Below are 26,504 nucleotides of genomic sequence, written 5' to 3' on the forward strand. Positions count from 1 at the left end.
TTTAACCCAAAACAATGTACCTAATTAGAAGTTCAAACCAACAACTAAGCTAACTAGAAAAGTAATAAAACAACTATGCAAAGAGAAAGCTTAAGTGTAGAAGGTTACCTTCTTGAAGCAAGGCCTCCAAAAAATCACCTCTCCTCCTCCAAGAACTCTCACAACTCACAAAGACACTCACACATGGGTTCCAGAGGGAACAAGGGCGAAAATGGGGCTTATGGGTCGAGAGGGGTATTGTATAGGTGGCAAAAACTGTGAACTCTGCAGGGCTAGTTCTCAAAAGCAGCGAATGTTCGGTACTATAGGGGCGAACGTTCGCGTACTGCTTACCCAGCGGTTTTAAGGTTGCATCGTACATTCAGGCATTATCCACTGGTCATCAAAAAGTCAACAAACGTTTGGCCGGTCTCAACACGAACATTTGTGTACTGTTTGTAAGCTAACGTTCGTGTGGTCCCCCATGCGAACATTCAGCCAGAAAGACAAAAGTTCTCAAAAAGCCCTTTCAGCTATTCTTAGTGACCCAAAGTCCAAATTAACTTTCTAATTAAGCTATCTAAGCCTAGTTAATTATTTTGGTCACTACAGTTGGCTAGACAGAATGTCTGTTTTGGGTATTTTAGGACTATGACTCGTTTTAGCTTGAATTTAGGATTAATGTTAGGTATTTTCATTTTTCATAGAGTTTGAGGGTGTGGAACATTTGGAGGAAATTGTGGAGGAACTTTACGACCTGGGTGAGTACAAACTCACATGAATACTTGTCGTTATTTTTCCTGTATTGCACAACTATTTTATGTGTACCAAACATGCATCTTTATAAATCTCATGAAATTCATTTTTGATCTATTATGAACTCTATTTTGTGAAAACATGTATTGCTTAAACAAGATAATGAACCTTGTGAGATTTGTAAAAGCATGATTTTTTGTAACGCCCCGAAAATTAATTAACTGGTAATTAACTCCACGGTTCATCTTCCAGCCTTATTCTGCGTGGAACAAGACTCAGGGATCTCTACTCCACGAAAAGAGAGGATACTAAGTAGAGGAAACATCAAGATTCTATAAACATTAACCATTACAACCATAGCATCTACCAAGGATCATCAAAGTAACTGAAATTAACTATACAAGGGATTCATTCTATATCTTAATATGCAAGCATGCATCAAAGCTCTTAAGTCTACAATATAATTCAAAAGCACTAGTTACCATGAGCACTCACTTAATCTCCCAATAAGTCCACAAGCATCTCCCAGATTGAATCCTCCACGATAACTAGATGGTTTGCGGTATCCATCGTCTGCTAAACTGTCTATAACGGCATATATGTACATATAAAGAAAAAAAGGGAAAGAATACAATGGTAACTTCGACGACTTAGTGAGTATAAATGCACATGACATACCTGTCATTAAATGGTAAACTCAGTTGTTTATAAAGCACATGCAACATTATGAGGTGACAGTTTATCAAGAATGCAAATATAATATATGTTGTAATATGAGAATCATGTCATAGTTCAATAGTATGGTCTACCCGAGATATTACTCTTTCTTAGCAGGGTTGGCGTTGCCTCGAGGGACCTGTAATACAATGCCAGTGCCCCGACCATTGTACGTTACAGTCCACCACTAGCAGCTCGACCGAGTTCGACTTCGGGTGGCCCACACTACTTGTGATGTACGTCCTGTAATGACCAACCATTTGGCAATCGCCGCACTGGTCATGAAAACTACTAGATCCAAGGCACACACACACACACTTGATTATAAAGTTAACATGTATAGTAAGCCCATGACCATTATCTCACATGTACCGGTGTACTATATTATACGATGCAATTAATCTTATCTATCTTTTACATGCATAGCTTTACAAGTCTCATCATTATAATGTTAATCAACATACGTTTTCCCAAAAAAGAGTTCACAACAGTCCAAAATATATTTAATGAGAGTTGTAAAATATGCATGTTTGATATATATATATAGTCATGCAATGCGCGGGAAAAGTAACAAGTATTCATATGAGTTTGTACTCACTCGGGTCATAAGGCTCCTCCATAAAATCCCCTTGAGGCTCCATAACCTCGAATACTGAGAAAAGATCTATCATTAGTTTTAAGTCCAACTAAAACGAACCTAGAACATGAAAACAGAAGCTATCGAACAACTAGTCAAAGTGGCATTCCCTGGAACGCTTCAGGTCGTGCGTCCGGGCTCAAGGCTGTATGTCGGCCCAGAAGGTTCAAGTAGAACATCATTTGTTCAAAATGTCTTCCTATCCTCCTAAATTGGTTCTAAAGCTATCCAAAGGATTTCTAGGATGTTCCTATCTCAACACAATGTCTCCATGCATGAGAAAATACGTTCCACAAATATGAAAGGCTAAACCAGCTTAAACAAAGATTAAAGGCATAACTTAGCTAGAAGCTCAAATCAACAACTAAACTAGTCTAGAAAAGCAATATAACAACTAAAGAGAAAGCTTAAGTGTAGAAGGTTACCTCCTTGAAACAAAACCTTTAAGAATCACCTCTTCTTCTCCAGGAACTCACCACACTCACAAAACACTCACATAGGGGTTCCAGAAGGCTAGGGGCGAAAATGGAGAGTAAATAGGCGTGTAGGGGTGGGGTATTTATAGGTGAAAAAAGTTGTGAGCACTGCAAGACTATTCTGAAAAGCAGCGTACATATGGTACTATAGGGGTGTACGTCTACTATTTACCTAGAGGACCAAAGGCTGCATCGTATATATGTACATTAACCAGTGGTCAAGCCAAAAGTCAGCGTACGTCTGTGTGGTCCCCCATACGTACGTCCGTGTACTATTTGCATGCGTATGTCTGCATGGTTCCCCTTGCGTACGTCAGGTCCGAAAGTCTGAAATTTCCAAAATGCTCTCCTAACTGATCCTAGTGACCCAAAGCCCAAATTAACCTTCTAACTAAGCTACCTAAGCTTAGTTAATTATTTGAGTCACTACACTTTTAAATAGGCAATTACAATGCATAGTAAAAATAAAAGACTAAGTTGAATAAACTACTCTAATGATAATACCTATCTCTAATATTTAAATTCTAATCCATAATTCTAATGTTATCTTTAAAGATAACATATTATCCTATTATTAGACCGCTAACACTCAATTCCCCTTAAATTGGATCTTGTCCTCAAGGTCCTACAAATTTGAAAACATCTTAAAGTAGATTTGAACTTGAAAACTTTAAAGTCTTGATCATGTCACAGGTTGCACCTTGGGATAATTCAGTCATACAGATAATTCAGCCGTACATCTTCTTTAACGTGTGTTCCACCAAAATAGCTCAATAATAAGGCAAGCTATTGAAAGACATACTTTTCCTTCTTCAAGTGGGTTGGCCCACATGGTTGGTTGCATCAAGAAGTCTACTACCTTCTTTGCTCTTCGTTCTTTGGCTACGTGTTCCTCAACTACAAAAAGGTTGCCGGGCTTCTCATACGCTTCCTAGGCGGTCGCTCCGAGCGTGGATTTATATCAATTGCCGTACTGTAAGCCACAATAGCACCAATTTTTTCCACATCTACACGCATGACATCTCCAATCTTTGGTTGAAATTTCAGATCTTTTATATTTTCCTTTGGTTTGTATGAGCGATGGCTCGTTGGTATAAGGCGTGGTGGTTGATGGATTGCCGCCATTGTGGTTTTTGGGTCAAAGTGATGGCACCCTTTGGAGGCAAAGGCTGGGGGGTGGCTAAACAGTGCTGTACAGTATGACGACCGTATGTGTGATTGGATTGTGGCAGAATTGGGTGGCAGTGAGATTAAGTTGTGGAATTGGGGCTTCAACGTGATGAAATGGCTAAACAACGACTTCATATTTTTTGTACATCAAACCCTTTCTTTAAGAGAAGGTTGTCGATATTTTTCTCCATCATTTCCATTATTTCCATCCGCTCATCCATTTGCTCAATTGATTTATTGATAAAGCCTTCAAACATAGTCTAAGACTAGAAAATTGTTGCTTAAGTCGATCAAGACGTGAATCCTCCATGTATCGTTGATTGCTGTAGAAAACAACCAACCTGACTGCTTTAATATCAAATGCTATGTGAATACGTAACGGGAATAAAATTTAGGTTCCGAGGGAACCTAGACTTTAGATTTTGAGGGAACCTAGATCTTTCAAATTTTTAGGAAAGCTAAAACCTTTTTCAATGTTTGTGATTAATTTTCTGATTAATTTTTATTAAAATATCATCGTTTAAATAGGAATATTACAATGGCTTGGACTTGGAGATAAACTCGTAGAAAGATAATTAATGCAATATTGACTCTAAAATAAATAACTAGATAATTGAAATACAAAAAGACGCATGTTTATCTCTAATATAAAAATATTGACAAAACTAATCTAAATGAATCTTAAATGAAATCTAATTCATATTAAACATAAGTCTACTATAATATAAGAAAAATGCTTGAGTGCAATAAAAATACCATTTTTGGCTCATAAAAGTTTTAGGTGGCAAGAGGCTATAGGCTCTACCCTTAGTTGCTGTGGCCCCACCCACTGATGGACCTATGGCCTCTTGCGACCTAAGACTTTTATGGGCTAAAAATGGACTTTTTATTGCACTATAGCATATCTCTAAATGTCTACTTTATTACAATGTTACTTCCGTAACAAAGAACATATAAGGCAATTAACTCAGAACAAATCAAAAAAGTTTTCTTGCAGTGAAATCCAACAACATTACAAATTGAGCAAATATAAAAAAAAAAAAAAAAAAACAAAACAAAAATTATAAATCTGGCAAAAGATAAAAAAGGCCGTGATTGTGAAGCTTGAGGTACGAGTTTGAGATGATAGTAGAAAAAAACCTAACATAATTTAAAGGTCATAAACTTATCAAATCTAAAACGAGGTTGTTTTAGTATATATATATATATATATATAATACGAATACATTTATTATCTGCATTTACATATGTAGATAGTGATTTTTACTATCCGCATTCGCATATACAGATGGTAGACAATAAATGGCGGATAAGTGTAGATAGCGTATATTGCCTGCATTTTTACTCCTAAATTTTGGTTTATAGAGATTAATTTATTTATTTTTTAATCAAAGGACTACCACACATAAATTTTGAAAATTTTAGAAATAAAAAAAATAGGAATAATGAATGAATTACTTGCAAGTATCACTTTGGTGTGGAGTTTAACGCAACTGTGCTTCATTGTCATACGAACTGGAATGTAACCTTGGAAATGGATCCAAAATCCAAAGCCAATGGTAGCCTCTAGGATACTTGTTTGGGAAGCAAGATTTTCCAACTCAAACTCAAATTTTTTCTAAATTATGTTTAGCAATTTTTTAAACTCAACTCATAAATTTTCAACCCAATTAATAAAAATTATAAATAAAGATTGAAATAAATAAATAAATTTAGGATGACCGAAACACTATAGGTGGTGGCTGAACTATTCTTAAGAATCTGAGGGTGACCGATCCACCCCCCATGGGAGGATCGGCTTCCCTCGAAAGCCGAAGCTCGGCCACCCCCACCCCGTCTAATTTGGGGGTGGCAAACCACCCCTAAGTAACGGCTAGGGGTGGCCGAACCACCCTCATTAGCTTTGGGGGTGGTCAATCCTCGCACTATGAGTGAATCGACCATGCCCAAGTGGTCGTTGGGGGCAGTGGCGGATTCAGGAGTTCATTCTATCAGGGGCGTCAATAAAATAATAAAATATAATGATAAATAATTTTTTTTTCTCTTTATATATTATATTTTTATTATAATATGGTAAATACAATAAAATAAAAAAATTATACCACAATATATGTATCACAAAAAGCATATTTATATGCTAAATTGATATATTAGTTACCATGTAGGCACTAGTACAAAAGTAAAGGAAAAAATAAAAAATACAAAGTGCCTAAAATTGCATTTTATGCGGTCTTAGAAAAACAAAATCATCAAGTATTAAATCTGAATCGAAGCTTTCAACAATTCTCCTTTCAATGTAGACAAGTAAATTATCTTTAAGAAATTCATCTTCCATTTTGTTACGAAGTGTTGTTTTGATAATTGTTTACTTCTCATACTCTAATGATATTATAATAAAATTATTAGCATATTCCAATAGCTATTAACCTAAAATGAATTAATAAAAAGAACAAATCTAAGATTGACAATAATCTTCTGAAACTTGTTCATGCTTGACAAAATCGCAAAGTACTATATAAAACACACCAAAAAATAAAAAATAACAATATTGTTTTAGAATAAGATAAACAAAATGATGAAAATGAGAGATATATCTCAATTAAAAAGCTTAAATTATGACAAAGACAAATTAAGGGCACTGTCATAACCAAGACAAATTAAGGCGTTAATTATAAAATTTACTCTCAACTTACTCGGTTGAGTACTTGGATTATGACAAGAAAATGCCAAATATTGATAAATAAACATTAAATTCCTTGACTCTTTTTTTTTTTTTTTTTAATGTGAAACCGAAATACCGAGGAGTTTTTTACTTTTTTTTTTTTTTTTTTTTTAAAAAAAATTTGTTACTTGGGGCAGTAAACAATTCAGCCAGAAAAATATTTTAAAATTTTTTTTTTTTTTTTTACTAGGGGTAATTGCCCCCAGGTCGCCCCCACTTCTCTCCGCCACTGGTTGGGGGTGACTCAAGCAATTTTTGGGGTGGCCGAGCCATCCCAAAATCGCTGTTAGGGGTGGCTCGACCACCCCCATTAGTTTTGGGGGTGGCCGATCCACCCCTGGTGGTGACTCAGCCACCTTTAGACACTTGACGGTGGTTGATCCACCCCTTTTTGGTAGTTTACCCCTAAAGGTGGTTCAAAATTGTCCATAATTTTTTTAAAAAAAAATTTAATTTTGTTTTTTGTTTTTTATTTTTTTTTATATTTTTATAATTTTTTTAATTATATGTATTTTTATAATTCTTACTTAATTTTATCGATTACCATCTAAACATAACTTCAACTCTTTTTTTCTCCTCGATATTCACACTAAAAAAATACTCAAAAATGAATTGAGTTCAAAACCAAAAAAATGGCATTTCCGAACAAGGCCGGCTTTATCCCTGCACCAGTGTTTCCAACTTTCCGAGTTCTCAGCCGAAACTCTGAAGAAACATGGCCATATTGCTTTCCCTTTTCTTCATTTCTCTCTTTCTCTTCCTCTCATTCAAATTCATCACCGCTGATGGTAATTACACACAGGACCTCTCTCTCTCTCTCTCTGTCTCTCTCTGTAGTTTAATTTGGCTGGTGAAGATGGAATTTCCTAGCTCGCGTGGTTTAATTCGGTTTTTTTTTTTTTCTTTTTCTTTTCTTCTGTAGGGGATTTCACTTTGACGTCGAAAAGGCATGTAAAGCGTGAAGAAATTGAAGACAAGGTAATAAATATAATTTTGATATAGGTAATTAAAATTTTCATTTCTTACACTGTATTATTGTTTTAGACCTTAATTAATACTTTTAGGCATTCTATTATAATGTTCTTCCAGGTTGTTTGGATTACTGGAGCTAGCCGAGGAATCGGTATGCAATTTTTATGTTATATATTTTGTATCAATGTCGAATACGGTTGGTCCTTTTGAATTTATGCTTATACAGAGAGCAATAGATGTTTTATGGTGATGATTGGATGTTCATGTTGATGGTTTTAATTTATTTATTTTTTATTTTTATGTTCAGTTCAAGTTATATATATATATTGGGTCGAACTTGTTTTTTTTTTTTTTTGATAAGTTATATTGGGTCGAACTTGTAACTTGTCAATGTATAAGTTATGTACAACTTTATTGAATTTCTATCTGCGTTTGCTTTTCAGAAGCTGATGTTTTTTTGAACTAATCTGAAGTCGGTTTATGGATATATTTTTTATGATAAGTGAAGTCGGTTTATGGATATTCATTCATGGTTGCTTTGAAATGTTCATCAGCGGCATTTGTTGTCATTGTTACTATAACCATTGTTTTTATCGCTACTATCATGGTGATGACAATTACTTTGGTTGTGTGAATTCGTTACTAATATTGGTGATTATGATGATATTTGTTGCTGTCAAAATTCACAAGTTTTGCTAAAGCGGTTTCATTGATTTTAATGAAGAAACAGTATTTTGTCTGATTTTGAACTTTGATGTGTTAGGAAATTACTAATTTGGCTTGCTATGGTGGGAGAAAATTATTGTTAACTGCCTTCTGGCCCAATTGATGATGTAGTTTCCACTCCTGAAAATGCAAAATAAAGTTTTGTTGAAAGTAAGGGTACTGTTTTGTGGCTTTTTGTTTTTACGCAAATGCAAAATACGGGCAGAGTGTTCAATATTTGATGGATAATTTCGCCTGTGAGCCAATGAAACACATCCCAAGTTTTAAGTTAAGATGTAAAAGTGATACAATTGGTGTGCCATGTGTCCTTTATGTCTGGAAAATACCACTATTGGTCCCCTTAATCATTTACCTTGAGGTAGCTTTAGAAAACTCTTCTTTGAGCCAATGAGTTGAAGTTTTCTTGTGGCAGAGTGGCAGACTATAACCATTGACTGAGGACATAAGACTGCTGCTATCCACATTTACTGTTGGTAGAGCTTATAGCCATTCTATGATTACAGTTTTATTAGGGCTTTTTAATTGGTGGTCTATTTATGGTTAAGATGTGACGTGTTCAGATTGGGAGTTGACAAAAACAGAAAAATTTGGGATTGTTGCTGGTTTCTGCTTATATCTATTCACATCTGCTTTCATGCCTAAAGATGGTGAGTTGAGTTAAGTGATGGCTGTTAAAGTATCCAACCTGAACACAAAAGCTTAACTTAAGCCTGTAGCTGCCTCATCTCTTCAGCATCATGTCTCTACACTTCACCATCTACAACACACACACCCATTTTTTCTTTTATTCGTCAGTTATTATCCGTTACAGATCCGTGCCCTTTTCTGCAAATCCTTGTTGGAAACCTTGCCCTAAAGTATCCCATAGCCTCCAAGGCCTCCTTTTCTGGCATACACCCCTCCACGTCCCCATGCTTTTGCAAGATCAAAACTCTAGAACTTCCCTACCAGTACACTACGGTCCCTTTGATTGTTCAAGAAAGCCAAACCCACTCCTCCCGAGGTCACTCCCCGGCCACTTGCTTCACTTTGAACAAGACCCACGTTGACAAACTTGTTGAGAATCGCAAGAACCCAGTCTTGCAGATTGTGGTCTACACGGGGTAGAGAGGGACGCTGTGTGGATTGAGCAGTGGGAAGTTGTTGGGGATTGTTGCAGTGGAGGTGGATCTTCGCACGGCGGAGACGAGGGCTAGTAATATCCACAAGGGCTGGGTAAGCATCCCAAGGACCCAAACCATTTTTCTTCTGCTAGTTCAGCTTTGTTTGAGCTTCAAAAATGCAGATGATTTGATTAGTCCCAACAATTTAGCTGTTGGGTCCTCCTCTTCCTCTTCAAAGAACACTTCTACGAGGTCTCTACACTTCTACAAGCAAGATATTTTTGTTTATTTAAATTTTATTTTAGTATTCTTGCTTCTCAAAATCAGAAAAAATTACTGGAGCCAAGCCAAGGTTTGAAACTTTGAAAGCGCAAACTTGAGCTCGAGTTTTATTTAGATGAGCAGAGCTTGAGCAACCAATACTCGGCTTGTTTTACTGCCTTATTTGAGACACAACGGGTTGAATGAATCAACTTAAATTAAAACAAAACAAACAGGGGCCTAGCACATGAAGTCCAAGATCCAACAAAGCAAGCTTTGATACCATGCTAAATCAACCAGCTGAAAGTATGAGCTAAACTTAAGTTAGTTGATGGTGAAACCAACCTGTTCATATGCCCATATAAAGTACCAACTGTTGTGGAATTCCTTAACAATAGCTATTTTAAGACCCTTTAGATAACCATGAACAAGAATTTGAGATCTGAGATGAAGCTTATTTCCACAACGGGTTGAATGAATCAACTGAAATCAAAACAAAACAAACAGGGGTCTAGCACATGAAGTTCAAGAACCAACAAAGCAAGCTTTGATACCATGCTAAATCAATAGAAGACGAGCAGCTTCAAAGCGGCATAATAAATGCATATATACATGCCTACTTACATACTCATCTATTGCATCTATCTTGATAGTTATATTTTTTGAAATGTTTAGCATCCAGGGGAAGGATGATATTTAGGTTCTAACCATTATGCTAAAAAGGGTTAAGTAATAGCTTGGTGGTTACCAGGGTTGTTACCATCTTTTGTTCCCAGGTTTGAACCTTACGTGTTATTTAATTTTTGAAACCATTAATCTGAGGATGTAGAGTGGGTTCGCCTATCTAGGTAGGCGGATTAGCACAATTAGATCTGAACCATGATAGCCTTACTGGGGGTTATGAAACTCCCAGAAAGTGGTTGAATCTGAGTGCTATTTACATGTATGGTTTCTTGGTAGAAAAGAACCTATATGAAAATTTCATTTTTCTTTTCTCTTTCGGTGAACCATCACCTAATAAATGGTATCTGTGCAGAAACAGACTTTGCCTTCTGGTGGAAAATTTTCTGTACACAGCATTTTAAATTGTTCTAACTATAATGGTTGTGGCTTTGGTGTTCATAGCACTAAAGGCTTGATGGTATCCATGACCACTGGTGGTGATTTATCTAACCTGGTGAATACTGGCCAGATTACAGAAAGCAAGGTCCTATATTTGTTCCATTGGATTTTACTTTTTAGGGGAGTTCTTGTTTCCTCATTTCTTTCTCGCATCTTTTTCTTTTCCTTGAGTTGTTCTCATTGAGTTTCTTCTTTTATTCTTGTAAATGATGGATTGTAGAAGGAGAAGTCTGCATACATATTGTTTCTCGACATTTCTGTTTTCTTTAATAAAATCTAAATTACTTATCAAAATAGTAAAAACTAAAAATCGAGAATAAATCAGTACTAAGAGTTTATTCAAGCCTCATCTTCTGTTTCTTTTTGTGCAGTCAACATGTTGAGGACTTTGTTGTGGAATCCTTGTTATTTTTTTTAATAATCCCCATATTTATTTTTTCTTCTTGCCAACTATTGTTTTTACATAATAAGTGTTAGAATATTGGTTAAATAATTAAATTCACAATTTCTTATTAGCTTAAGCTCTTAAGACAACTGATGATTTAACATGGTATTAGAGTAGAGGTCTTGAGTTCGAACTCTAGCTCCATATTGTACTTTCCATTTAAGATAAATATTGCATGTATGAGATTCTATTTACTGAGGAGTTGATCCACGTGTAAGGAGGAATGCTAAATTTTAATTATATAATTTCATGCATTCCTATCAACTTAAGTTTTTGGGGCAATTGATAATTTAACAATCAATGTATCATCTCATTTTCCTGTTCTATTGTTGGGTGTGAAGGGGAGATTCTTGCTAAACAACTTGCAAGATTAGGTGCCAAGCTTATTCTTTCTGCACGGAATGAAGCTGAATTGGAGCGAGTCAAGAAGCAGCTCGTTGGTATACCCTTTCACTGAATCTTGACATAAGCTTTCAAATATTTGTTTTGATAAGAGCTTTCAAATATTTTCAAATATTGTACTCTTCTTATTATGTGGGTGGCATGCCTGTAGGTAAACATGCACCTGATGAAGTGAAGATTTTACCGTTGGATTTGACATCTGGTGAAGATTCTCTCAAAGAGGCTGTGGAGAAAGCAGAATCGTTTTTTCCGGGTGCTGGTGTTGATTATATGATCCATAATGCAGCTTTTGAGCGTCCTGTATGTGAGATATTGCTTCTATTTTCATTCAAAGTTGCATTCTGAAGCTAATTGGAAGCTGCTTTTTCATGTTAAAAGATTTGGAATATTTACACTGAAGTATCACTCAACAATCTTCCTATGCTGCAAACATGATGACATGAAATGTCTAGATTATCTCCTTAAATCGAAATTTATCAACTAGCAAAGGGAGCAGTCAAAGTAATTTGATTTGTGAATGGTGAATGTAGCATGTATCATACAGAAGGAGTGAAGCTTTCTTATTGGTATGTTAGTGCTCTTGGAGATTTGGTAGTGGTAATTGAATTATTCTTAGTGGTAGTCCTGTCCAGATTTCTCCTCCCTGCTTGCCAGCTATGGGTACAACCCTGATTGATCCCAATCTGATGTTCCCCTTTCCCTGTGGGTCAGTTTCTGGTGTTACCTAAACAAACCCAGCTGCTGGCTGTCCCCCGTTGGCCCAGTTGATGGTCCAGCTGCTTGCTCTTCTTCAGGTTTGTTGTGGGAGATAAGTCACACTGGTATAAAGGGGGTAGATCCTCCTCTGCCTTTTTTTGTTTGCGTGGAGTCAATTTGAGATTGACCCAGATCCTTGCTGGGTTTTGGATCTTTTCAATAGGAAGGGAGCCTTGATGTGTACTCCCCTAAGCTCCTATTCCTTGACTGCAGTGGGGAAATATGGTCGTCTCAGGTCGAAGCATTCGAATTGGGTTTTGCAAACAGCAAAGAAATTCATCGTGTAGTGGGGTCCGTGTGTGGGCTATGAGGAGCAATTTATGGTGATTTTGATAGTTATTGAAGCCAATCGTTCTCATACGGTGTTGGGTTCCACTTCTAAAGGCAATAGGGAGTGAAAAAGATTGGAATGCTCTATAAATTATGATTCTAAATTTGAGACTTCTAGCTGTGCAAGTGGAAAGGAGAGGGGTTATTCAATTTTTAATGAAGCCTAAGATCTTATCTTGGATTGTGAAAGGGCTGAATGAGGGGGATAAATGCCTAAGGGTGAGAGATTTACTTACAGATTGGAAAGTTGACGTTGTTTGCTTTCAAGAAACCAAGTTGGAGGTTACGTCTCATAGTGTAGTGTGTAGTTTGTGGGGTTTCCATCATGTGGATTGATGTTGTTTGGATTCCAGAGGGGCTTCGGGTGGTGTTTTCTTTATGTGAGATAGGAGGATAGTGGAAGAGATCGACAAGTGTGTGAGGGAGTTCATGCTGGGTGTTACCTTTAGAAATGTTGAAGATCATTTTACTTGGGCTTTTGCAGGTATCTTTGGCCCTAATGCTGATAAGGATAGAAGGTTAATTTGGGATGAGTTGGTCGGCTTGTTTAGTTGGTGGAACTTACCTTGGTGTATTGAAGGTGATTTTAATGTCACCCAGTTTCGTAGTGAGAGATCTGGTGTAGCACGCTTGTGCCCAACTATGATGGAATTCTCTCATTTCATTTTTTATCAGAGCCTGATGGACCCCTCTTTTGTTGGTGGTACTTTTACTTGGTTGAATAATCGGGAGTCTCCCTCTTGGTCTAGAATTGATAAATTTCTTGTTTTCCCGACTTTGGAAGCACAATTTATGGGTTTGTCCCAGAGAAGGCTTCCTAGGCTATGCTCGGATCATTTCCCAATTCTCCTTGATTGTGGTGACTTTCATAGGGGAAGTAGGTGCTTCAAATTTGAAAACATGTGGTTGAAGTCCGAGGGTTTTGTGGATAGGGTGAAGCAATAGTGGGACAAATCGAGGAGGTGAGTTGGAGGGAGAAATCGAGGGTGTTGTGGTTAAGGGAGGGTGATAAGCACAGTTTTTTTTCACCAAGTGGCCAACTCCAATAGGAGGAAGAACTCCATTGATTCCTTGTTGATTGATGGCACACTTTCTTCTAGCCGGGTGGGAGATAAGCGAGCACATTGTCCAGTTTTATAAATAGTTGTATGCCGAGCAATTCAGCTAGCGTCCTTTGTTGGATGGTCTTTTATTTGATTCTATTGGGGAGGTTGAGTCTATTTGGTTGGAGAGAAGATTTGAGGAAAGGAAGGTGTTGGAGGTAGTGAAAGTAATGAATGGTGACAAGGCGTATGGCCATGACGGTTTCTCTATGGTGTTCTTCCAAGCTTGCTGGGATGTGTTAAATGAAGACATTATGAAGGTCTTTTGTGACTAACATGCTAGTGGTAAGTTCGAAAGGAGCCTTAATGCTACATTCGTTTCTCTTATTCGGAAGATTCCAGAGGCTGTTGATCCCAAATACTTTCGTCCGATTAGCCTTGTGAGTCGCATTTACAAAATTATTGCTAAGAGGTGTTGAAGAAGACCCTAGATCCTATTCTTATTGCTAAGATTGTAAGTCCCAAAATGCCTCATATGGGGTAGGCAGATCTTAGATCCTGTTCTTATTGCCAATGAATGCCTTGATAGTAGAATAAGATGTGGGGAGCCAGGTATCCTCTACAAGTTGGACTTAGAAAAAGCCTATGATCATTTTAACTGGGATTTTCTAATGTACATGCTGAGGAGGTGTGGTTTTGGGGGGACTCGGTTTTGGTGGATGGCACTCCCATTGGTTTTTTTGGTAGTTCCTGCGGTTTGAGACATGGGGACCTTTTGTCCCCTAGGTTGTTCATCATTGTGATGGATGCGTTAGGTAGGATGATTTTCTGTAGCATTTTGTGAGGGACTACTATCTAGCTTCTTTGTGGGGACAGGGATTGATATTTCTCATCTTCTATTTGCGAATGATACTTTGATTTTCAACAGGGCTGACCCAAATCCTCTAAGACATCTACGGTGCTTGTTTTTATGTTTTAAAGCTGTCTCGGGTTGGAAGGTTAACTTGGATAAGTTAGTTTTGGTTCCTGTGGATGATGTTGTTGATGTGGATGGGTTGGTAGGTATTATTATGGGTTATGGGGTTTCCCCGATGCCTATGAAATATCTTTGTCTTCCATTGAGGGCCTCCTATAAAACCAAGTCTATTTGGAACAGCATTATTGAAAAGATAGAGTTGCTTGAGTAGTTGGAAAATGTTGTATTTGTCTAATGATGGTAGGGTTACCTTTATAAAGAGTACACTTTTCAATTTTCCTATGTTCTTCATGTTCCTCTTTCCTCTTCTTGCGGGTGTTGCAAACCCTATTAAGAAGCTTTAATGTGATTTCCTTTGGGGTGGGCTAGGTGACGAGTTCAAGTATCACCTAGAAAGTTGGTCCAAGATTTGTTTTCCGATCTCTGAAGGAGGGTTGGGGGTTCAAAACTTGTTGATATTCAATCGAGCTTTCTTAGGGAAATGACTATGGTGCTATGTGCATGAGAGAGAGGCTTGGTGGAGATTGGTGATAGACTCTAAATTCAGCAGTTTGTGGGGGTGAGTGGTGTTTTAATGAGCCTCTTGTGATGTATGGAGTGGGTTTATGGAAGTATATTAGGAGGGGTTGGGAGAAGTTCTCTAGCCATACCAAATTTGAGATGGGAGATGGCTTCAAGGCCAGTTTCTGGCATGATCTTTGTTGTGGGAATATGGCTCTTAGGGGCGCTTTTCCAGATTTATTTGGCATTGTGTGTGCGAAGGATGTTTCTGTTGCGGCTCACTTGAAGTTTTCGAGTGCCTCCACTCAATGGAATGTAAGCCTTGTTAGATCGGCTCATGATTGTGAGGTGGATGTCATTGCCTCTTTGTTCAATGTGTGGCATTCAACTATAGTGAGATGGAAAAGTGAAGACAAACTTTTGTGGATCCCTTCCAAAAGAGGTGTGTTCATTGTTAGATCCTTCTACAATGAATTTGCTCACACTGATAGCTTATGTTTCTATTGGAAGAGTGTTTGGCGGACTAAGGTTCCTTCGAGGGCAGCCTTTTTCGCTTGGTTGGCAGCTCTAGGAAAGATTTGTACTATGGATAATCTAAGAAGACGGCGTGTCATCATGGTTGATAACTACTGTATGTGTAGAAGGAATGGGGAGTCCGTGGACCATCTTCTCCTCCATTGTGAGGTTGCCGGTGCCTTATGGGATGCTTTCTTCAATCGATTTGGGTTGCCTTCTAGATGAATAGTCGACTTATATGCGTGTTGGTGGACTGTTGGGAGCATTTGGAGTGTTGATATGTGGAAGATGGTACCTACCTTCATGCTTCTTGTAGTGTCTATGGAGGGAAATGGATGATAGAAGTTTTGAGGACAATAACTTTTATTTTTTTCTTCAGTGATTAGTTCTCATGATTTTCTTGTTTTCTTTTTTTCCTCTAGTTAGGTGCTTGCTTATATATACTTCCTGTGTATCTGGGGCTGCCTTATGCTTTTAATGATATCTCTATTACTTAAAAAAAAAAAAAAAAAAAAAAGAATAATAAGATGTAAGTTGAAGATGCAGTATTTTAAAAAGGCAAAATGCTTCTGAGAACATTCTATGTCTTTAAAGCATGCATATATATTTACTCTTGTTTGCTAGCTGGTGGTCGGGGCCTTGTTTGCTAGCTGGTGGTCGGGAGGTCAATCTCGAAGCGCGGTTGTGTGGAAGATAATCCCTCAGTGTCTTATGTGGTGTATTTGGAATGAAAGAAATGCTAGATGTTTTGAAAATTCTACTAGGACTATAGAGGAATTGACTCATTTTTTCTTCTTTACTCTTTACTCTTGGACGGCCGCTTGGCTAGCTCCTTTAGTGATTAGTTTCTCTGATTTTCTTTTTCATTTCTCTCCCTTCTAGGCGCTCTCTGTTTATACTTCCCATGTATGTGGGTTGCGCCCCTCTGCGCTCTTTTTATATATCATCATTACTTATCAAAAAAAAAAGAAGCATGCATATATATTTCTTAATTCACTAAATTTCTTAATATATTTACTTCTATGTTGTAGATGTGATTTATTACCTTTTTCTCTATATATTTGTAATACATTTACACATTTTATGTTTTCCCAGAAAACTTCAGCTTTGGATGTTACCGAGGAAAGCCTTAAGGTATCACAAGGGTGTCCTTGGGCTGTACTGATGGTTAGACCTGGTCTGGTCTTTGGACATTGCTGTTGCTACTAGTTATTGGGCCATCTGTTCCCTATATAGAAGACAGAAATTGAGTCTAACCATCAGGAAAAATTTACCCAGGGTTACCAAAATTATGTTTGGTCCTTTTTTGTTTATACTACCTTTCTGAAGTATCATATTACTCTCTCGTGAAAGTAGCAAACATTCAATGTAAATGTTCTGGGGACAATGTCGCTGACACGGCTCCTGGTGCCTTTCATGCTAAAGCAGGGGAGGGGTCATTTTGTTGTGGTATGTGGAAATTAATGTTCTATCAATGTCTATTTTTTTGGCACCGATTTCTATATAAGAATATATTGGATGATATTTACTTAATGTTGTGAGACTTGCCCCATGGCTTTTGATTAGCTGAATTTATCAATTAACCAGGACACCTTATGGATTGACATCCTCCAAAGAAATAAAACTATTGCAGACATGTTACTCATCTAAGATTAGTTAGTAATTGGTCGTTTATGTTTACCAAGTGTGACCCAGGATTTTTCTGTCGAGTTGTGCTGGTTGATAGGCAAGTTGCCTGACTACACAGAGCTGAATCCAATTTATTTTCTTCATATGCACTTATACATGCAGATGAGCAGTGCTGCAGGAAAGACACCTGCACCAGGTCAGGCAGTATACTCGGCTTCTAAATATGCTCTAAATGGGTACTTTCACACCTTGCGCTCTGAGGTATGCTTGTAACTTCTTTCTTGAGGGATAAGAATGCAAATTACACAGTTCTTCAACTATATATTTGCGATCTTTGTTTTACAAGGTAACTCGTTGAATTGAAGCAGTTGTCAATGATTGGATAAATAGCCAAGGCTTGAGATTGTGAGATACCTGTACCAGTTGGAATGTCTTAACTGTGAGCCAAATGGGACTATGTCAATGGTCTTTGGACCAAATAGCATCTCCTTCCCCTATAAAACAAGGGGTGGAGGGTGAGATCATGGGTACAGATGAATAAAAAGGCTCATCGCTATAAATATTCCGAGATAAGCTATACTTGATGAAAAACTTGCATTTGTCACAAATTCATACCAATCAACAGAATTATTTGAATTTTGATGTATTATAACTGGAGTTAACAATTTAGATAATATGTCCAAATCAAGGTCCAAGGTTCAACCCCTCTTGGGTGCAAACAATCCCTTGGGGCCACACCCCCTGGTGAAAAGCCAGCGATTTACCTAGTTCCATGTATGGAAACTTTATAGGGTGCGGTGCACGGGACCAAGGTTTACTTTGCAGGGGTGGGTCCGAAGAGCCCTGCCTTGTAGAGGTTTTCCGATGTAAAAAAAGAAGAAGATAATATGTCCAAATCCATTTCTTGTTGATTGAAAGGAATTCCTGTGCCCCAATGAACAAAGTAAATATGCCTAATAACAAGCATAGGAAATAGCATAGTAGTATCCGATTCATGGGGTTCAATTGTGTATAAAGTGTGTGAACTGTATTCTCCCATAAAAAATGTTTGTATGTAGACTATATTATTCCACTAGTGTACAGGTTGACTTTGATGTCAATACATTTTCCCACTGGACCTATTGGAGATGATCTTAGCCCTTTACCATAAATCTAATGATTTACCATTTATTTCATACTTCAATGTAAGTGGACTAGAATGATTTTCCACTATTTTGATCAGCCATAAATTTTGTACAAGGTCTAGTTGAGCTAGTTAGTGCTGTATGTGATGAAGTATTTTTAGAAAGCGTTATTGTTTGGGACTTCATTCCCCTTACCGTTTGGGATTTTGTTTGAAAACTTCTGTTAAGAAATGCTATAGTATTATCTTAAGAACTGTAAAGATCAATTATTGAGGTTTTGGGCCAGTCTTTCCTCCAGACTTATCTAGGGTAATGCTAGACAGAAAATAATCTTTACCTTGTAGGTGATAATAGTGGATATCCAGGCCTAATAGCAATCACACAGTGCATCATGCTTAGGGTTGGGTGGTTTTCCCTGATATTAAAATGTTGATGTTTATTTTTGGTCTGTGTGGTTTGGGGTTTTGACAAATAGCTTAATGAGTTTTAAAAAGTGATTAATCACTCCCTAGGGCAAGGTAAAAAAAAGGGTCCTTACTGTTAGAAAAGTTGACAGAATCCGTTAATGTGCCACATCAATTCCAAATTCCAATCATAGTGTGACACGGGTCACCATAAAATTTTTTGACACACACATGACCGCCCCCTATGTTTTGTTATTCATATATATATATATAGTTTTTTAATAATTCTTTTTATTTTGTATTGCAAGTGATGTGTGACACTATAATTGGTGCTGATCTGGCACATTAACAGATTTTGTCAACTTTTTTAACAGTAGGGACCGCATTTTTATTTTTATTTTTCGCTTAACCTAGGGAGTGATTAATCACTTTTTAAAACTCAGGGAGTTATTTGTCAAAATCTCAAAACACATGGACAGCATTTATCCCAAAATTAGAGTTCATAATGATAAAGTTAAAAACTGCTCTGTAAGGAATATGCTCTTTTCTGCATTTGTACTTTTGTAGGCTGCATTTATACTGTGTGCTGTATCAGCACCCTAAGGTTTCATATTTCTTAGCAGGAAAGAAAATTGGAAATGAAAAATGAAAAACTGTCCAAGTTATTTATTCGTTATTGTATTTTATGTCTTTTGAATTAAATTTATACAACAACAGTGTCAGCTTATTAATGTTACTGTTGTCGTTAAATTTCTTCATTTTCTGTGCTTCTCACATGCTTGTTACAATTTTCATGATTGCAGCTCTTCCAGAAAGGAATTAAGGTGACTGTTGTCTGTCCTGGGCCAATAGAAACGTCCAATGATTCTGGGATAAAAACCTCAGAAAAGAAGGGTTCTTCTGAGGTCAGTTATTGTCATAATGTTATTTATTATATTAATAGTATAATACTTTTTCTTGCTATTGTTAGTTCTCTCCCTACCGACTGTACAATTTCATCCAAATTGGAATTGGTAAGAGGATGGATCCTATCCTTTATTGAATAAATTAAATATTGAACGCAAGCTAGGCTTTACACGTCATAATAGAGAAGATTGAAGACTCTGGCTCGGTTGTATATGTTTTATGTAAAGTTTGACGTCACTAGATTAGTCTCAAAGTTTGGTTATGTTAGGGTAGAAGAAAATTGAATCTCTAAATCACTCAAGTCGAAAAGGAAAAGGATTTACAAGACCATACATAATTTATCCATTGTATGCTTTTGGTTGTACCCATTGTTATGCTTTGATACCTGCCAGAAAAGAAAGGATTGGGATTTGGGACCACCATCTGATGGGCCCCATTTATAATACATCTAGAATCTTTTGCCTTGTTTTACTTATATGCTTCCTAATTAAGAGGGTTGGGCTCCCATCTTTTGGTGCTCTGTAATATGTTTTCGTGTAGATGCTTGCAATATTTCAGGGGCTGTGGATGTAAAAACTGATGTAACTTGACATAACTATGGTTTCTCTAGAAAGAGGATGAAAAAACATAGCAGACAGTTCGGTTACATTTTTATTTTATTTATTTAACATGAAAAGGAACTCATGAGCTTCATTATATACCTAGTTTGAGCCCTTATGTAGAGCTTTCTTCTGCCAAACTTAGACATGCCAAAACACACCTAATCTAATCCTTATTCATGGTTAGACTTTGTTAGATTACCAATTATTCCAAAAGCTTAATTTTTATAGATTACCAATTATTCCAAAAGCTTAATTTATATATTATTTTCTTCATTACAGAAGCGTGTGTCATCAGAACGATGTGCTGAGCTCACTATTATTGCTTTCACCCATGGTTTAAAGGAAGTTTGGATAGCATATCAGGTATATGCATTGGTATTAGCAATAATTCACCTCTGTAACATGTGTACATAAGTTTATATTGCATCGTGCCCCTTCTCTATTCACTATGATAATCGGATGATTTAGGTTTATAAGACCGCCATAAGATCTGGAACTGCTTGTTACACTTAAAGCAAAAGCTATACTAGAGGAAAAAAACCACACAGAAAACCTTGTTGCAAGACTATACATGCGCTATTTAAATGTTGATACATTTTTTACCTGAGAGAAGACATACAGTTGGATTGCAGTTGGTCTAGATAAGAACAAAGACTTATATAACTGTGAAAATATGTTGTGCCTAATTATCTGTTTTCTTAAATTTTTGAGATATTTATGAATTATGATTTTTGGCATCATGATGAACACACATAATGCTAATGTCTATACAGTGCTTATCATGTGCAAATTAGTCGTAGGTGTTAGATCATTTCTTTGGTTATCTAGCTTTTTAGATCTCAACTTCTTTATTTGTAGCTTTGAGTAGTTGAGTGGTCCCTAACATAGTGTAGACTTGCTGCAACATAGATTTACTGGGTTTAGTAAGCCCAAATGGATGGTTTCTTTACGGCTGTAATATATAAGTATCTAGATTGAAAGAAATAATAGAATTTCCAAATTTGGATTCAATCAGGTTCACTATTATTAGCAGGGGCTACATCCCTGTTGGTTTTGGACCTTGACGCTTTCAAGGCATCCGCTTTCTGAGGTTGAGAGGCAATAAATGACAGTTAAAAATATTAAAGAAAACATGTGAGAGATGGCATTTGGCACTTATTGGAATAGGTTGAAAGAAATTTCCTCCAAATCAATTTGGAGGAAATTTGTGTCCTTCAAAATATAACAGCGGCTTGTGAGCTTACGAGCTGAGTATCTTAGTGCTCAAGCTTCACACATTAATTCAAATGAGCTTAAAGTGGGCTTGGAGCTCAGCTCATTTTGCTTAATAAACATGAGCTGAGCTGAGCTGAGCTGTGGACTGAGTTTTGACTGAGCTGATAACAGCGGAAAAGGCTAATTGACAGCCCTATGCAAATGCTTCTATTGGATGGCCACAAATTGTCAAAGATTTCTTTGAGAAATCTTGGGGAGAGTTATTTTAAATTGAAAAGAACAAATATTCTTAGTATTGTAGACATGGCTGGGAGGTCTTAAAAATACGTCTGAATAAGTATTGCCGACAAAATTCCAGTAGAAGCACCTGAACTACTTTGGGATTGATAGGTTCAGAAGGGACACATATTCAGGCATCAAGTATAATGTAAATCATTGTTATATGAGGTGGTAAAGGATCCACTGACAGACTGGTGATCTCCAGACATCTATGATTTTATCCCTTGGACCTTCTCTTGGACTCCTGAATGGCGAAGGCCCACTTTTATGTGGAATGGCCTGCAACTAAGACTGTTCTTAGGATTCCACCTGGATAATTTCTTTCTTCTCTTGGCTTTTTTCCCCTCCTCCATTAGGACTTCTTTTTTCATTAATTATTTTGTTAATTTGTTCTCGTTTCCTTTTGAGGTGACTACCATTTTTTTATTATGATAACCATGTAAGGCAGAAGATATTTTAGCCATCTGGTCTAAAGACATGAAATATTCTTAGGCTTCAATATCCTCTACTTTGGTGAATATGAGCATTTAGATAAAAATAAAGTATACTTCAAAAATATGAAATCATTAATCAAGACATATAAGAAAAGTCTTTTGATTGCAACCACAAGACTGGCTGTGCACAGTACTCCAAATTTCCTTATTTTAGTGCTTTTTATAACAAGTATAGGAAACATACTCCTCTTCTTTGTTAGAATATTCAACCAAATGATTGTACATTGTCATTATCACTGGCATATTTTTTTTATGTAAAAACCCAACGCTTTTGGCTATCTCGTGCAGCCTGTGCTTGCTGTTATGTATGCGGTGCAGTACATGCCAACCTTTGGCTATTGGCTCATGGACAGGGTATTTTCTATACCGTCACTCAATACTTTCCATAAGATATGTATGACATAAAAAGGAACCATCTTATACTCCTATTACAGCGTTGTGGATCAAATAGACATTGGACGAAAAGTTCATTCTTATAAATCCAATACAGCTAACAATTACTATGAACTGTCTTTGAATTACTGGGTTATTTTCCTATACTGTTTTCCTTGATTTAATCAAATACTTGATAAAAATTTGTAGATCGGTGGGAATCGAGTAGAAGCTGCTGCACAGAAGGGAAACACTTATTCATTGAGCTTACTGTTTGGGAAAAAGAAGGCAGCATAGAAGGCTGTCTACAATGTACTAGATAGCCAATAAATGCAACTTCTTCTATAGAATCTGTGTAATTCATGAATCAACAAAAAATTTTATACAGACAGGTCGAATGCTGACGAAATACCAGAAACGAGTCAAGGATGGTTTGGAAGGTGATAGTTATGTTGGTGGAGACGATGGTGTCATGATATTGTGCAACAATGTAGTCTAGGCCAGGCCAACTTGTAGGTGCGGCCACTTCATTTTATAATTTTCAAATGAGTGGATAACTCAATATTGCAATCAAGTGGATCTCTGCAAGTTTTTAGGAGTCGTGAACCTGTGTTTACAGGTTTTGAGTGAAACAGATTTGGATGTCATTTGTGAACACTGACCATTAGTATCTTGTACATGAAAAGGGCATTTGAAAACATCAAGTTCTCTTATTCTACACAAAGAATGCACCATTAAAATCATCATCATTAGAATGATTCAAGGTCGAGGGAACCTAAAGAGAAATAACAGGAAATATGGCTTGAATGGAAGTGCGTATGAGAAGTAGAACTGCTGCGATGATCGAAAGGACAGCCCATGGAGTAGTGAATTAATGTTGCTTCAAGGTTGCCTTCCACTTGTTTCCTGAAAGTATTCATGTTTTCGCAAAGATGAGTAAAATAGATAGTCCGGTTTTAGTTAATTTGCTCTTTGTACCTATAGAGGTCACGAGGTTGACTTGACCCTAATTCTTTGTGGAACTCTTTCTTCTCTTTCAATGAATTCTTACATACCCAAAAAGAAAAAGATATATTGAGAGATATTTATTTTTTATTTTTTGGAAAAATCAAATTCAGTTCCTAAATTTTTGTGCAATTTCGATTTCGATAATTAGGTCATTAGGTTTTTACCTCAGTTTTAATTAGGTTATTCCATCAACCTTTTTTCAATTAATTAACAATGTGGCACATCATACTACTAAGTTGATTACACTTGGCTCGAACATGTCATGTGCCAGCATTATGTTTTCGTGGTAAATCTGCCCTAAATTGAAACTTCAAGTAATTTTTTTTTTTTTTTTTTTTTTAAAGCAAAATAAAACATAAAACATAAAATTATTTTATTTTTTTATTTAAAAAAAGAAAAGAAAAGAAAAAGAGGTGTAATAGTTGAGGGGTGGCTGACGACCCCTTTGTAAGGAGAGGGAGGCTAGATGTTCTCCTACTTCCACACGAATGAGGCCTGAGAGGCAGTGCTGGAGTACGTGGAGTTGGCTTGGTAGGCTGTAGGAAAGAAATCGCTTTGTCGAGAGGAAATCAAGTGGCTCGTAAGCCTCATTAGTTTAATCATGATGAATTTGTAATTTATGGTAGATTTTCCATGTGGAAGAGCATTTGGGAACAATCCTTGAATCCTTGAGGTTTAACATTTTATCAAATCACTCATTAGGGTTCAAAATCAATCAAATCAATCATTAAAGTTTAATTTGTTATCAAATCATTATTGGTCTAAATATAAACGCAAGTTGCAAGTGATTGGGGCCGGGAACAATATAGTATCAGTCATTGAGGTTTAACATTTTATCAAATCACTCGTTGGGGTTTAAAATTGATCGAATCAATCCTTAAGGTTTAATTTGTTATCAAATCACTCATTCTGTCCCATTTCTATTTGCTTTTTTAATGGAATGCCACATCATACCCAATAGTCCACATATGTATATAGTGCACAATTAGGTTTACCACATCAATTACATGCCTGTGCACAATTAGATTTACCACATCAATTACATGCCTCAATAAAAAAAAAAAAAAAGAGAGAAAAAAGGGTGAGGAGTGGCTGAGCAGTCACCCCCCACCTGTTGTGGGAATGCAGCCACCCGTTTATTGTAAGAGACTGTGGCCATATAGTGGCTAGTGAAATTGATGATGGAATGATTATGGGTAGTATAGAAATGACTTATTTGGAGATAGTCAATTTCCAAAGAAAGAAGAAAAACTTGTGATAGTTCTCATAATGGCTCGTACAACAAATTTGTAGGTTTATATACAATCGACAATTCCTTTTGTCGAAACAAGTAAATTGGGTCTAAACAAAACGAGTAAAATAGACCTACAATTACAACTAATGATAATGGACTTGCAACTCGGTCCAATGGATTGACTCGAGTGGTAGTCACTTGATCCTAATGCCTCCTTATGAAACATTAGGTATAAGCTTCGACCCCCCTTAAGTGTAAACAATTTCTTCAGGCGCCACTCGCGAGCAAAAGCTTGAACTTTACTTGACGTGCGTGTAGGGAGCATTTTGCATGATGTCTTTGGAATCTAGTCGGGGTAAAACACTGGATACCCGGTTATCATACACAAAAAAAAAAACTATTCAGGCCCACACAATGACCATGTGGGCCAACACCGAAATGGTCTTTTATTGAGTGTGCACCCATGGTAACAGTCTGGTGTTTGGCCATTGTTGATTGATTAGAGAAGTTCTCACTCTATGCAGCTCTATTGTGGCCATAGGATTGAGCTCAGAGGTCTTTAATTTCTTTGTGGGTTGCTAGCTTGTACATTAATATGCATCACGGTAGGTAAAAGAAGTTGGGGGATCCATAAATCAAATTATATATTACACGAGTTAATTTAATGGATAATTTTGTAAGATGTTAATTATCCCACAGTTGCAGAGAGTGAGAGGGTGTACTTGTGTTTGAGGTAAGCCTTGATGAAGGGCTCCAATTCACCGTCCATTACAGAAGCAATATCCGATGTCTCAAATCCTGTCCGCACATCTTTGACAAGTTTGTACGGATGAAATACATAGTTTCGTATTTGCTGGCCCCACTCAGCCTTCACTGCATCTCCTCGTATTTGCTTGATTTCAGATGCCCTTTGCTCCTCAGCTATGACCAGCAACTTGGCCTTCAACCTGCTCAGACCCTTTATCTTGTTTGCTAGTTGGGACCTCTCTTCTGCATTTGTAGTTGACAGTCCACTCAAATATTTGACAAAAACACACGAGGCAGCCCCGAGCCCATTAATTAAGTGCACGATAAAATACAAGAGAAAACACCTAGCCTAGCTAGGAGCATAATAAAGAACAAAGAAATCATACAAATGAAATATAAAATCAAGGTTGTTAAGAAAACCTGTGCAGCGAATGGTGACGCCGGTGGGGATGTGAGTAATCCGGACAGCAGTTTCGACCTTGTTTACATTCTGGCCTCCTTTTCCACCTGCCCTAGAAAAACTGATCTCCAGGTCCTCCTCAGGTATTTCAACATTCATCGAGTCTTCACGAAGAAAAGGCATTACTTCAATGCCAGAGAAACTTGTCTGCATATAATTTCGGATTAAAACCATACAGTAGGAAATATATGGTAATCTCCCTTAAGATAGAGAGATAACATTCTCATTCCACCCACAATCTGTGGCTATTAGTCTGTCAACATTTCATCTTAGGGAAGTTGGGAATAAGGAAGTTACCATATTCCCATTATTAATAAGATGTTCCGCAGATCTTTTTCCAATTTCAAGGCATTCAAATTATATATTAAAACTAATTCAAGTTTAGTTAAGATAACATTTCCAGACCAAACTGATAAGGCT

At 37.0% G+C, this 26,504-nt stretch overlaps 2 protein-coding genes across 3 annotated transcripts in view; one reads left to right on the forward strand and one right to left on the reverse strand.

Moving 5' to 3' along the window:
- Positions 1–7,079: 7,079 nt before the first annotated feature.
- The window catches only part of LOC132172660 (uncharacterized), a 23,769-nt gene continuing 4,344 nt past the window's right edge, over positions 7,080–26,504 (forward strand). The window contains exons 1-12 of one of the 2 annotated variants that reach the window (XM_059584197.1): positions 7,080–7,245; positions 7,380–7,435; positions 7,547–7,580; positions 11,428–11,526; positions 11,640–11,788; positions 16,706–16,744; positions 16,967–17,059; positions 17,402–17,500; positions 19,571–19,672; positions 20,555–20,638; positions 22,552–22,617; positions 22,846–23,709. In XM_059584197.1, coding sequence (XP_059440180.1) covers positions 7,173–7,245; positions 7,380–7,435; positions 7,547–7,580; positions 11,428–11,526; positions 11,640–11,788; positions 16,706–16,744; positions 16,967–17,059; positions 17,402–17,500; positions 19,571–19,672; positions 20,555–20,638; positions 22,552–22,617; positions 22,846–22,932 — 981 coding nt within the window. In that variant the 5' untranslated portion in view covers positions 7,080–7,172 and the 3' untranslated portion in view covers positions 22,933–23,709. Of the gene's footprint in view, positions 7,246–7,379; positions 7,436–7,546; positions 7,581–11,427; positions 11,527–11,639; positions 11,789–16,705; positions 16,745–16,966; positions 17,060–17,401; positions 17,501–19,570; positions 19,673–20,554; positions 20,639–22,551; positions 22,618–22,845; positions 23,710–26,504 lie in introns of those variants that run through there. The other variant, XM_059584198.1, reaches the window with a different exon arrangement.
- The window catches only part of LOC132172658 (peptide chain release factor PrfB1, chloroplastic-like), a gene marked incomplete in the record, with an annotated part of 16,260 nt that continues 14,590 nt past the window's right edge, over positions 24,835–26,504 (reverse strand). Inside the window, 2 exon segments of the mRNA XM_059584196.1 lie at positions 24,835–25,867; positions 26,045–26,231. Coding sequence (XP_059440179.1) covers positions 25,566–25,867; positions 26,045–26,231 — 489 coding nt within the window.

The sequence above is a fragment of the Corylus avellana genome, chromosome ca2 (genome assembly GCF_901000735.1).
Source record: "Corylus avellana chromosome ca2, CavTom2PMs-1.0".
Lineage (NCBI taxonomy): Eukaryota > Viridiplantae > Streptophyta > Magnoliopsida > Fagales > Betulaceae > Corylus > Corylus avellana.